At 29.5% G+C, this 13,702-nt stretch overlaps 1 protein-coding gene and 1 long non-coding RNA gene across 3 annotated transcripts; one reads left to right on the forward strand and one right to left on the reverse strand.

Annotated features, from left to right (window-relative positions):
• Positions 1–1,081: 1,081 nt before the first annotated feature.
• On the forward strand, positions 1,082–7,874 carry LOC143200807 (15-hydroxyprostaglandin dehydrogenase [NAD(+)]). Of its 2 annotated transcripts, none has more exons than XM_076411529.1 (5): positions 1,082–1,217; positions 5,331–5,457; positions 6,991–7,097; positions 7,155–7,462; positions 7,529–7,874. In XM_076411529.1, exons 1-5 carry the CDS (start codon positions 1,116–1,118, stop codon positions 7,668–7,670), a joined length of 786 nt encoding a protein of 261 aa, XP_076267644.1. In that variant the 5' UTR covers positions 1,082–1,115; the 3' UTR covers positions 7,671–7,874. The 2 variants fall into 2 exon arrangements, with proteins under 2 accessions (XP_076267644.1, XP_076267654.1); XM_076411539.1 differs by having other exon boundaries at positions 6,994–7,097.
• On the reverse strand, positions 1,088–8,573 carry LOC143200819 (uncharacterized). The gene is made up of 3 exons (XR_013006821.1): positions 7,931–8,573; positions 3,538–4,039; positions 1,088–3,156 (listed from the first exon to the last, which is right to left on the reverse strand). It is a non-coding gene; the product is annotated as an uncharacterized LOC143200819 (long non-coding RNA).
• Positions 8,574–13,702: the final 5,129 nt, after the last annotated feature.

The raw sequence follows: 13,702 nt of genomic DNA on the forward strand, positions 1-13,702 counted from the left end.
CATGGCCCTGAATTTACATTGGTAAGGATATCAATTGCCTCTATTGTTAATAATTGTAATATTGAAATGAAAAATAATTACATGACCAGATCTTAATTTAAACTACATCAAAGTAGATAATTTAAGTATATACAAAGAAGTATAGATTGTCCAAAAATTAGAGGCAGAATTAGAAGATTAGATATATAGAATTCTTGAAACAAATTTATGACTTATTAGTAAAATATATTATTCATATGGCGGTTAATAATATCACATATAATTTAGTAAGCGCGTACTATCATGCAATTGATATAAAAAAGACGATTGTTCTGCAGTTAAACATTCTGCACTATAACTCTGGCGGACGCAATGGTGACTGGGGATTATATCAGCATATATGGTCCTTCCAATAAAGCAGCCAATGTACGTCAACAAGATTTATGACGTCACAACGTCGTAATGTTGCCGCAACAAATTCAAGTTTTGGTTTATTTTTACTCCGACGACAAAATACTAAAAATGAAATAAAACAACGAAAGAAAAATAACGTTATAAAATATAAGTATTGTAGGTTAGAATTGTTTTATTACGTTTACACTAAACCCTTTTCCACAACACCTATAAGCCCTCCAGCTTTATGTAGTGGTAATTATACGAGTATACTCACCAATTGTTGTTTCCGCTCTTATCACTCTGTTTTAATTGGGTAACTGTCAACACAGGGCCATATGCCCATAACAAAAGGATGTTTCATTTAGTCACTTTTACTGTCGGAATCATTGTTCAAGTGAATTACCAAATTGTTAATTTCTAATCTACACCAGCAAACCAAAGAGAGAATAATCTATTTTTAACCTCATACAATTTTTAACAATATTTTATATTATATCAAGGTCAAAAAATATATCATAATATTTATTATTTACTAATTCCTTAACTAAAATATTAGGGTCGGTTATTAGAAATATATAGAAAAATGGTGTAAATATTTCTTGATAATCCTTGTATAACCGTGATCACGCTCGAATTTTTATAGATCGGCTGTAAATATACGTCTCCGATAATAAAACAAAAACAAAATATGATAGCGAGTGAATTATGGACCAGTACACCGGATTAGCGTGATAGAAAAGATGCAGACGTTTTCGGTTGCGAATAAAGTGGCTTTGGTCACGGGTGGATCAACGGGGATAGGATATTTTTGTGCAATAGGGTTGTTGGAAAATGGTGCCAAAGTAAGTATGAACATTTGAACCTACGTAATAAAATAGCATAAACCAGTTTCAGTGATTAATACAATTTTACTAAACGAGAAACTACTCAAGGTTAAATATAGTGAATTAAAATCATAGTAAACAATCGCATCATATTATGTAAAACGAAAATATTTTTAGCGTCACAGGACCGTAAAGAATTAATTGCTATTTACATTTTTACCCATAAATGAATAACTTAATAATTTTTGATAAAATATAGTACTTAATTATACTACATAACATAGATATTAAGAACTTAACCAAAGAAAACTGTATGTAAACTATAACCGAAAAAGTTATTCAAGATCTTTCTGAACACCCAAGTTGGACAACTGAACTTGCTTTGTAGTATATCCTTGACTGATTGTAGATATTTTTGTTTAAAACTTTAGAAAATGTTTTGTTATATTTAACACTTGTAGTTCCACCAAGTGCATATATTTTGCAGACAATCTCATTATCTCTTCTCGCTTCTCGATAACAATTGGCTCCAATTATGATTGATATTTTTTTAAAAATAATAGGTTTAACATAACAACAATAATAGTTATCCAAGAGTGTTTTTATGTCTTACAATATGGTTTTTTGTTGCATCAACAATTTTATTTCGGGAAAGCGTATAATTTTTTTTTGGTCGGTTTTTTTGCACTTCTCTACATTTTATGTAGACACTCCATTTAGCTTTATAAGGTTATTCAGTATATAGACACCCATGTTAATGCTACTCCGTTACATACCAATTATCGGTTTTGGTTTCAAAGTTTTAAGAGTTGCGATTTGGATAATGGCCTGGAGGACTGAAGAACTTTGGAAGACCATGAATTACACAAGACTCATTAGATGGGACTCAAACTCAACTCTTAAACAACCTTCAGGATACTGATTAGTTGATACATAAACTCTTTCCAAAATTTCACATATAGTAGAAAAGATCCAAAAGAAAGGAAAATGGCTATCATAATAATTGATTCAAAATGCATCTTCGAACCATTTTTCTGTAACTAGGTATGTAACTAGGTGTGTAACATTCACAATGAAGCTTAATATTTATGGCGATAAAATTATATAATGGGATCAGCAAGGAATAGTCTATTACGAGTGGTTAAAACCAAAATCATACTGATAGTTCCGATATCTACCAACGTCAGCTGAACAAATTCAATAACAGCAAGTAATAGGCGCAGTGAATGTTGCCATTCGAATGGGAACTTACCTACGTACTCACCAAATATAGTCTTCTGACTACCACTTATTCGTGTTCAAGCCGCAGCTAGGATACAGCAAACAGAAGGTTTCAGTTTAGCACATGCGCATTTTCATCTATTTAAAATAACAGTCTGGGTGAAATAGAGCTGTTCTGGCAAGCTCTGCGCAAGCGCATATAATTGGTTTTGTAAATGGTGTACCTGATGTTAAAAATGTTGGTTTAACATATTTTTCATTCAATATCGTTTCGCAAGGGAAATAATCAAACGAATGTTCCAGTAGTATAGGAAGTGCTGGGAACTCATTTAAAAACTAGTAAAGATAGTAATAGGAAAATTGTTATTATTTTTTAAGAAATATTATAAAATAAATACTAATTAAAATGCACATTTTAACAATTGAAAAATGTTGTAACTTTGTTCACCGAGTAAATAAAAAGTGGGAAACCTTTGAAGACCAAAAGTCTATTCTACTAGAAAATTTTGTTGAAAATTTGAAAAAAAAACGGAGAAACGGAGAACACCATATTTAAATGAATATTATATTGAATTATATTTACATTAAGTCCATGCATCATATTTACATCGTATTTAAACATTTTTAGGGAAACTAATAGTATTTACAAAAGGCCAGAAACCATATTTTTATATGACATCTCAAAGCAAAATCTTCATCTTGCAGACCAACATACTCTTCATCTGAAAGAAATCTACTTTTTAGCGAACTTCGGTTTAATTTGAATTACCCATCTTATATTTCACGGTTAAAAAATGGGTGTTGCAAAAATGTATCAGTATAGCACTTGGCAAGAGAATTAATGAATGCAAGTAATAGCTTAAAAGGGTACCCAATAATAGCACAATCGCCACTTGTGACCATATTTTTTAAGAATGAGAATGTTTGGAAGACAAATCAAAGATGTATCAAGGGCAAACCTACTGAAAAATGCTATGATGATTATTTGAAGATGCAAATGCCAATATATTTGACAGGGCTACAAAAATATTCATTTTTACATAGTTGATAGTAACAAAAAAGTATACATTAAATACATTCAATGGGAGATATTAGATTTTCTTGAACTTTTCAATACTAATAAAATAAAAAGTAATCATAACTATTATATCATTAAACTGATTGTTATATACTATGTATATATTGTTATATACTATATATATGTTATATGTTATGTATATATACCAGGTGTGTCGATAATTCATTTCCGAATTTTTAGCTAAGGAAATCAAGGAATTTATAATGGAAATTCAAAATGTATTTATTTAGTCAACAAAATCCTATATATTTTCTTCTCTTATTCTAAATTAACTTTATTTTCGCCTTTTGCTCGATAAATTCCAGCAGCACTTCGCCTATAAAAGAAAAATTAAATCGTTACTAAAATATATCACAATTAAAGTAAATGTCTAATTTTATAAGTTAGTGCAATTTTTGCTACTATTTTTGATGTACAAACCGCACTAATGAATTGACTACTGAACTGAGTATCCATCTTTTGGTTGACGTATTGTACATTTACAAGCCTAAAGCGAATGGATCATTAATTATAACAAAATATATATAAAAGTTATAATTACCTTTAATTATATTTCTGGTCAATTTGTATACTATTTCTCACATACCCTTTGCAACGTTTGAAACAAAAACATTTTTTTTTCTTAACTTCTTGTTATCGATTTAAACTCTGCAGCTATATCGGGGTGAAATTTGGCAGTTAATATTCTCAATATAACCAAAATGATGCTATTTGAATATTTTAATTTTATAAAATTTAACTTTGGATTTCGTACTTACCTTTGTTCTTCCATATTTTAAAATTAATGGAAGTTACAATACACAACAAGTTCTTTATTATTGTTATAAACTGGTTAATCTATCACAATAATACATCGCAAAATCTAAATATTCCATTTTTTTTATTGACTTGATCAAGGGTAAATTTTATTAGCCGATTTAAATAGCCGATTACACACTATTGGTAAAAAAAAAGAGAGAGCGCATGCGCCATTTCCAACATTCCCTCCAGTTTATCATATTCTGCTGCAGCAAGGCTCGGCCATCACACAGAATTGAAATGCTGAAGAAGAGCGAAAATGAAAATGAAATGGTTCTTCCAAGACAGCATCGGCATATTTCCAAAAAAGTTGTAAAAATTATGAAAGATTTTTTTCAATAAATACACTTTTAGAGCGAAAAATTACCAGAGTATATACAAGCACCTAAAATATTACATAAAAACTATACAAAAAATCATTCATAATAACTTAGAACAATATTATAGACCCACGAATTAAATTTAGTGGTATTAAAAAATGATCCTTGTATTGTTAACATAATTGTGGAAATTTCCACAGCAATCAATACTAAAGAAAGTCGTACTGATAAGGCAGCCCTATATCAAATCTACATAACTTTCGACCATAGAATAGGAACTACTATGTTCTTGACATTATCATTTATATAGAAGGGGCAAGTCTTCTGGTGACCACTTGCTTTTATCAATGCTTATCTTTGATTCTTGAATACATTCCACATCACTCCCAAACTGTCAATTAAACAAAACAATAGAAAAAAAAGCAAGAACATTTGTATGTGTTCAATTGTTACCAAATCGCCACCTAAATCAATAAATGAGTGTTTTAACATTCAAATATGTTTTTAAATTTTAATGTGATTAATATAGAAAACTAATATTTTTAAAAAGTAATATTGTTTATTGATATATAATATAATATCTTAGTGTTTAAGTATGGTAATATTATAAAGGCATAATAAGCAAATAAATATTATTTCATTCATATTCTATAAAAGTTACTGTACATCAAATATTAAATCACACAAATCTTTAAAACAAATACTTCTTTATAGGCCGTAACTATTGCAGACATAGACGAAGAGACCGGATCGAAGGCAGTAAGAAGTATATCTGAAAATTTCACAGAAAATAGTATATTATTCGTGAAGACTGATGTAACTGATGTGGATCAATTTGAAGGTTTGTAAAATATATAAATGCCATAAAATATGCAGTGACAGTTTTTGTGATATTGTGTTAAAGAAGTCGCTAAGACAAGTAATGTTTTTAATCCATGAAAAAGTTCTTTTGAATAATATAAAAATAAATATTCATTAAAATATTCGCAAATAACTGTAACACATTAACTTTTTATGTTTCTTCTGTTTACTGTCTATTATGTGGTCGTTTTGCTGGAATGGAAAAGAACGATTTTTTATATGTTATCACCAAATATATGTCAGATCTTTTTTTTTATCTCTTCTATTAGGGGCTTTCACCATACAACTCAAATTTGTAATAATACATTTAGAATTTCATGTATATAGTCTATTCAAAATAATTTTGAACTCACGTCATCAAGATGTTTAATGTATTGTCTATCACAATTTATAAATTTGCTTTAAGATCAGACAATATTTTCCTTCTTAATTTATTATAGTTAAAAAGAGACACATTGCTGTCTGATAACTTCGAACGTGTAACCGAATCAGCCTACAAAAGTCGTCCGGTTGCCAAACATATGCAAAATTCTTTAAAATAGTAGTGATATGAATCTCGGATATATGAAAAGAAGCATTGTCTACAATATCACCTTCAGTTCGGATGAACTCGGTCAGGCACACTGAAGAATTGACAAATGGTGGAATCGTGAACAAGTGTTAGATAGAATGAAAATTAACAGCTTAGTTATGCACTTGAAGAGCGATTTTGAAAGTGACAGTGATTGAATGATACTTTCCGAATGTGAAAATATGATGTAATGCTCACAGTTACCCAGAGAGGGTGATGGGAGTAGAAACAAATAAAGGTAAGTATATCATTAATATTATGACAACTGCATGATAACTATGTGCGTAATTGTGCAGAATATACATGAGCATTTGGTTAGAATATATGAAGGGAGAATGAGTACTAACTGTTTTGCAGATATGGCAAATGAATTAGGTAGAATGCAGTGATAAAATAGAACTTTATCAAGAAAGATGTATACAGGTAGTAATAGGATAAATTAAGGAGAAATATAATGATATCAAAATGACTTGACTTGACAAGGAAACACTGCCCCGAAGGAGACAAGAACTAAACGTAAAATATAACTATGCTCTCTTACTACTCTCTCTACTTAGAAATATAATTGTTAATTAAGTGGATTAGGACTCCAGAGGATACCAATACATAAAATATGTGCCTAGAACTCTACCTCATAGATTGTGTGGAAAACACTATTATGTCTGTCTAGTTGTAATTTAAGTCCTTAGATAATATATAGTTTAGATGCACTATAACATTAAAATAAATGTTTAATGACATTATTTTTGTTTCACTTCATTATTTTCATTGCAGTAACATTGCGGCGTTTTGACATGGTCAATTTAGATGACGTGAGTTCGTTGTTTTATTGGACGGGCTATATGTATTTTCGATATTATCATTTCTATTTATACAACATATTTATCACTGAATTTGAAACTTATCTTTGAAAAAATTTTCTGAAACATTTCTGATTTTCAGAAGCATTTCAATGTACTGTTGAAGCCTTTGGTCACGTGGATATTTTAATAAACAACGCTGGCATTCTCGATGACAGTGACTGGAAAAAAACTATCGATGTCAATCTTGTAAGTATACATCGAAAATAATTAATCAGCGACAACACCTTTAGCAATATTTTTCAGAAAGGTACCGTGAATGGGATCCAGTTGGGATTAGAAAATTATTTGCAGACGTGTCGATCGACCGAAGCAGCCATTATTCTCAATATCTCATCAACACTGGGCCTCCAAGGATCCTCAGATAATCCCGTTTATTCATGCACAAAGTTTGCCGTTAATGGTTTAACGTTGTCGTGGGGATCGGCAGAGATATACAAGAGGACTGGGGTTAGAGTTATATCTGTATGTCCTGGAGCTACATCTACAAACACATTACATGAAGTACCAAAACAGATATCCGAATTATACGCCAGCAGTGAAGTTATTCAAACGTCAGTAGTACTAAATAGTTCGGATATTTCGAAACTATTTAATGCATTTTGGTAAAATATTTTCAGAGCTGAAGAAGTAGCAGATGGAATCGTAAAAGTTATTGAACATGCGAAAACAGGTAGTATATGGATCATAGAAGGTGGTGAACTGGCACATGAATACGTAATCCCAAACAGATTAACCATGAAGAAAGTATACATTAAATAAAAGAAACCTCTGCTCAAAAAATGTCGTTTTTAAATAAAATATGGATTTTTCCCATTTATTTTTGTTGTATAAAATCGTTTGATTCTAGTTCTAGAAGAGTTCTAGCGTATTCGTATCAATGGTTAATAGGCTAGATGACTGTAACAAAGAACTACAAAAATATTTATATATAATAGTAATATATAATAAAAGCATTACTAAAGATACATTTATTTGAAAATTAAAAGTGGAATTACTAAGATCTTACCAGAAATAAAAACACAAAATTTCAATATTTGCAATGTTAAGTTAAACGCCAGTGAGAAGCGCTACGAAACTTTGACGTCACCTACCGTTTCCTAGCCGTTATATACGTATCCAAATGTTTGTACTTTATAGGGAACTTCGGTTTAATTTGAATTATCCATCTTATATTTCAGAGTTAAAAAATGGGTGTCCAAAAATGTATCAGTATAGCACTTGGCAAGAAAATTAATGAATTCAGGTAATAGCTTAAAAGAGTACCCAATAATAGCACAATCGCCCCTTGTAACCATATTTTTTAAGAATGAGAATGTTTGGAAAAATGTTATGATGATTATTTGAAGATACAAATGCAAACATATTTGACAGGGCTACCAAAATATTCATTTTTACATAGTTGATACTAACAAAAAAGGTATACATTAAATACATTCAATGGGAGATATTTGATTTTCTTAAACTTTTCAACACTAATAAAATAAAAAGTAATCATAACTATTATGTCACTAAACTGATAAATTGTTATAAATAAGTATAAGCGACTGAACATTTATGGCAGAAAATCAAAAAACAATAAACAACATTTTCTATTCAGTTTCATGAATTTGTATTCGACTCCGTGCAATGTATTGTATGTCAATTAAAGGAATAAATAAAAAATTATATTAGATGAATATTCTAAGGAAATCACAATGGACTCATATGAGTATATATGACTTAGTACAAATTTACATACATGTATACATATATATATATATATATATATATATATTTATATATATATATATATATATATATATATATATATATATATATATACCAGGTGTGTCGATAATTTATTTCAAAAATTTTAGCTAAAGAAATCAAGGAATTTATAATGGAAAATCAGAATGAATTTATTTAAAATGTTGGCTATTCGACTCTATAAATTTATCTCTCTGCCAATTTATAAATATCGTTCCAAAAGAACAGGTTCTTCGACTCTCTTCGAGTTCAGCGACAACTTCTGAGTCCATACATTATCTGTGTGTAAATATTGTTCATACACACACACGCAACGGACTGTAAAAAGTCGATAAAATAACATTATTAATCAAACATCTATTAATTACCCTTAACATGGTGAATTGAACTGGCCCATCGAACAATTTGTTGTACATAAAAGCAGATCACTGATATTGGTTTTTTTTAACCTTGATTTAATTTGATTAACACTTGTTGAAGGCCTGCATTTAATTCCTATGTTTCTTTACATTCTGAAAATACATGGTCGTTCAGTAATGAACAGCATTGAGTTCAGTTAGAAGCTAATTTTCTCCTGTCTGGTCGTCTTTTGAATATATACTGACTTCATGACTATTTGTAAGACTAGACGCATCACATTATATTACATATATTAAATATAATTTTCCATATTATGGAAAAAAGGTATTATGGCACCTGAAAAGAGAACAAAATTATTAGAGACTCATTCACATACAAAATAAATGAGACCTAAACTCAAATGTTATCAAGAGTGTTATTTACATTGATACTACTTTAATCAAACTTTAGACATAATTAAAGGTATTTAGATAAACAGTGAATACTTATATTAGAATAGTTTTATTGCTGTGAATAAATTACCGATATTCAAACTATACTGAAAGATTCGCGACTTCCAATATTTAACCATATTTCTCCAAATTTTTTCTGCCTTGGAACGAAAATACGCAAATTATTTGGAACTTTTATCGAACTTTATTTATTATATATATATAAATTAATAAATAATATATATATATAATATATATATATATATATATATATATATATATAAATATATATATATATATATATATATATATATATATATATATATAAATATATATATATATATATATATATATATATATAAATATATATATATATATATATATATATATAAATATATATATATATATATATATATATATATATATATATATATATATATATATATATATATATATATATATATATATATATATATATATATATATATATATTATATATATATATATTATTTATTAATTTATATATATATAATAAATAAAGTTCGATAAAAGTTCCAAATAATTTGCGTATTTTCGTTCATAAATTGGTAGAGAGATAAATTTATAGAGTCGAATAGCCAACATTTTAAATAAATACATTCTGAATTTACATTATAAATTCCTTGATTTCTTTAGCTAAAAATTTGGATATATATATATATATATATATATATATATATATATATATATATATATATATATATATATATATATATATATATATATATATATAACTATATCCAAATTTTTAGCTAAAGAAATCAAGGACTTTATAATGGAAATTCAGAATGTATTTATTTAAAATTTTGGCTATTCGACTCTATAAATTTATCTCTCTGTCAATTTATGAATATCGTTCCAAAAGAACAGGTTCTTCTTTGAATTAACCTTTTTTCCCGTTTTTGTTACTTCGGCGGGCAGAGCCAGATCTGGAGAGTGAAATTAATTAGAATAAAATCTTCTTTGCAGGTAATGTATTTGCGTGTTGTCATCTAGTAAAGTCACCTTATCGTATTTTTGAGTTACAAACTCATAAACACATGCTAAAGTATTAATTTATCAAGTAATTTACAAAATCTGTATTTACAGATCCTAGAACAAATTCATTTCTTGCTTAAATTCTTAAACCAGATATCTGCTTATTTTTTTTTTATTTTACTTGAGTTCAGCGACAACTTCTGAGTCCATACATTATCTGTGTGTAAATATTGTTCATACACACACACGCAACGGGCTGTAAAAAGTCGATAAAATAACATTATTAATCAAACATCTATTAATTACCCTTAACATGGTGAATCGAACTGGCCCATCGAACAATTTGTTGTACATAAAAGCTGATCATTTTTTTTTCTAACCTTGATTGAATTTGATTAACACTTGTTGAAGGCCTGAATTTAATTCCTATGTTTCTTTGCATTCTGAAACTACACGGTCGTTCAGTAATGAACAGCATTGAGTTCAGTTAGAAGCTCATTTTCTCCTGTCGGGTCTGCTTTTGAATATATACTGACTTAATGACTATTTATAAGTCTAGACGCATCACATCATATTACATATATTAAATATAATTTTCCATATTATTTGGCAGCTGAAAAAAGAACAAAATTATTAGAAACTCATTTGCATACAAAATAAATGAGACCTCAACTCAAATGTTATCAACAGTGTTATTTACATCGATACTATTTTAATTAAACTGTAGACATAATTAAAAGTACTTAGATAAACAGTAAATAGTTATATTAGAATGGTCTTATTGCTGTGAATAAACTACCGATATTCAAAGTATACTGACAGATTAGCGACTTCCAATATTTAACCATATTTCTCCAAAATGTTTCTCTGCCTTGGAACGAAAATAAGCAAATTATTTGGAACTTTTATCGGTACACATTAAAACATCGGTACACATTAAAATGTCCAATTATAACACAAATTTATTAAAATAATGTATATATATATATATATATATATATTGTATCACTAAGTGATATAAGCTGCCAACCTCTAATTTGAATTGAATTATTAGATGGTTCACAGGTTATACCACGAGTCATATATACGATTAAGTTCAATGCGCTAAAAAACAATAATTTGACTAAGAAATCTGATTTCCGCATAAATTACATAACATTAACCGATCTTTAATTAACCTTCTTTAATTATTTTAAATAAAAAGTTTATTTTTTTATAATGTTCCAATGTCCAATGTTTTTAGATAGTTCCGTATTCTTGACGAGTCATTTTCCAAGGATATTTCTAAAATATATGTTAGAGTCTCCATTTTACCAACTAATATTTATTTGAACTGGACCTACAGTTTAACGTGGGCTCTTAACCACGGTCCTCGACATTATGCCTACCGATTGTCGAGGGACCAACTTAGAAATCATCCCAGAAGACATCCCGTCTTACCGGTGACCAGGCTCACTGGCGTTACTGGGATCATTTTCCTTATCGGTTTTTAGTCCTGCCTAAGGACAATCACAAATGTTAAACAATCACAAACATAAATTTACGAGCATGCCCCAGCGGGATTCGAGTCCTCGACTATCGCAACTGTAGGAGGACCGACCTGTCACTTTTGCCACTACGCCACCAAGCTGGTTTTCCAAGGATTTACTAAATTTCTGTTTTTATATGTGTTTTTAAATAAAATGTTCGACACATTATTGGTTCTTGCAACCCACTTTCTACACTCTCGGGGTATAAAAACCTTCAGCAGCATAGTCCCAAATCGGACATACGTTGAAAAACATGTAATAATCAGAAAACACGCTCTGTACCACCCAGTGGTGGGAATGTGTTTTATTTTTTCAGTTTTCTTGCTTCTGCCGGGAGTTTTCATCTTTTCCGAGGTATTTCTCTGATACTTTCGTCCCACTTCCGCTTATGTCGGCTTCTAATTTTCCCATTCCTACTCTATAAAAGGGTAAACAAATGTTAAAATGAATGATTCCTAGGTATATCTGTTCCTTGTGTTGAATTTTTCCCTCCATCTCTCACTACATGCCTTTCATTTTGTCTGCGTTTGGAGAAAATAATATGAACAGATGAAATATATACAACACTACTTATATATTCTTGAATACTTCTTTCTTTTCGGAATCTGTTCTGCGATTCTATTAACATCTTATCTACTACTGATTTTAGACGATTTTCTATCATTTGGGCTATATCTTCATGACTGTGTACAATAAAGTAATACCTCTATAATTATTAGGGTCCTTTTCATAATACAATAAGTGATATTTGATAATTTCATGGGGTTTGTTCCTCTCTCTATACTTTAATGTTAAATTAACCTCTGCATATACTGCATATGTCCTGCCAACAAAGCCTTTCCTAATTCCTTCCATCTTCAGTGATTATGCCTCCTTTTCATCTTTTGTGTGTATCTCTGTTCATTGGTTATTACTATTAGATAATTATTCCCTTCTGTAAGTCGGAGATAAGTGCGCAAAAATTCAGGATTTCTCTACTTTATTATTGCTCTATTTTCTCTATCCAATAAAATCTTTCTTATAATTGTGAAAACCTTTAAAAAATAAGCCTTACTTTATGTCGCTGTTCCATCTTAATTCTTGATTAGTTTGTAGTTATATAATGTGTGCCTTGCTGACTAACATATAATAGTATAATACCTACGATGAGATGTGATATTAGGTGAAAATCTGCAGTTTGATTGATATAAGGCGCTAAGTCTCCATTTGCTTCTAAAATAGCTGTAATTCTTCGCGAAATAAATTCGTTCAGAGTCTAAAAACTATCCAATGAAATTTTGTCCCATTCATGTACCAAAACATCCGCCATTCTGATGAACTTCTAACTAAGATTAAACCTCTTTGGTTGTATAAATCATAAAACCACCTGAATCCTAACAGAAGCTCCCGATAATGGACTGCAGGGAAAAGACAGTCATGACCGTAAGATTCTTTTAGAGTTTTCCACGTAAAAACTTAACAATTTATATGAAACAATGTAAACCAAGATTCATCGGAGCAGACTTTATCATGTCAAATCCTTTTCGGCAATTGCCGCCCATAAATGTTAACATTGTGGAGCTCCCGGCATACTGTTTCTGTTTTTATATCGAACATTTATTTGCCCCCTCCTCCGGCGGTCATTAAATGTGCTGGTACTAACCAAAATATAGGCCTGGAGTGGAAAAAGGAGTATTCGAACGATAGCGTTAAATTTTGCCGATATATT

This window comes from Rhynchophorus ferrugineus, unplaced genomic scaffold (genome assembly GCF_030347505.1).
Source record: "Rhynchophorus ferrugineus isolate W39M unplaced genomic scaffold, kcgeb_rfMv2 rfM1, whole genome shotgun sequence".
Classification (NCBI taxonomy): domain Eukaryota; kingdom Metazoa; phylum Arthropoda; class Insecta; order Coleoptera; family Curculionidae; genus Rhynchophorus; species Rhynchophorus ferrugineus.

Excerpts from the sequence above, each read along its gene's own strand:
- LOC143200807 (XM_076411529.1), top strand. The coding sequence starts at position 1,116 with ATGCAGACGTTTTCGGTTGCGAATAAAGTGGCTTTGGTCACGGGTGGA. Across the intron at positions 5,458-6,990 it reads TGATGTGGATCAATTTGAAG|AAGCATTTCAATGTACTGTT; the intron begins GTTTGTAAAATA and ends TCTGATTTTCAG. Across the intron at positions 7,098-7,154 it reads AAACTATCGATGTCAATCTT|AAAGGTACCGTGAATGGGAT; the intron begins GTAAGTATACAT and ends AATATTTTTCAG.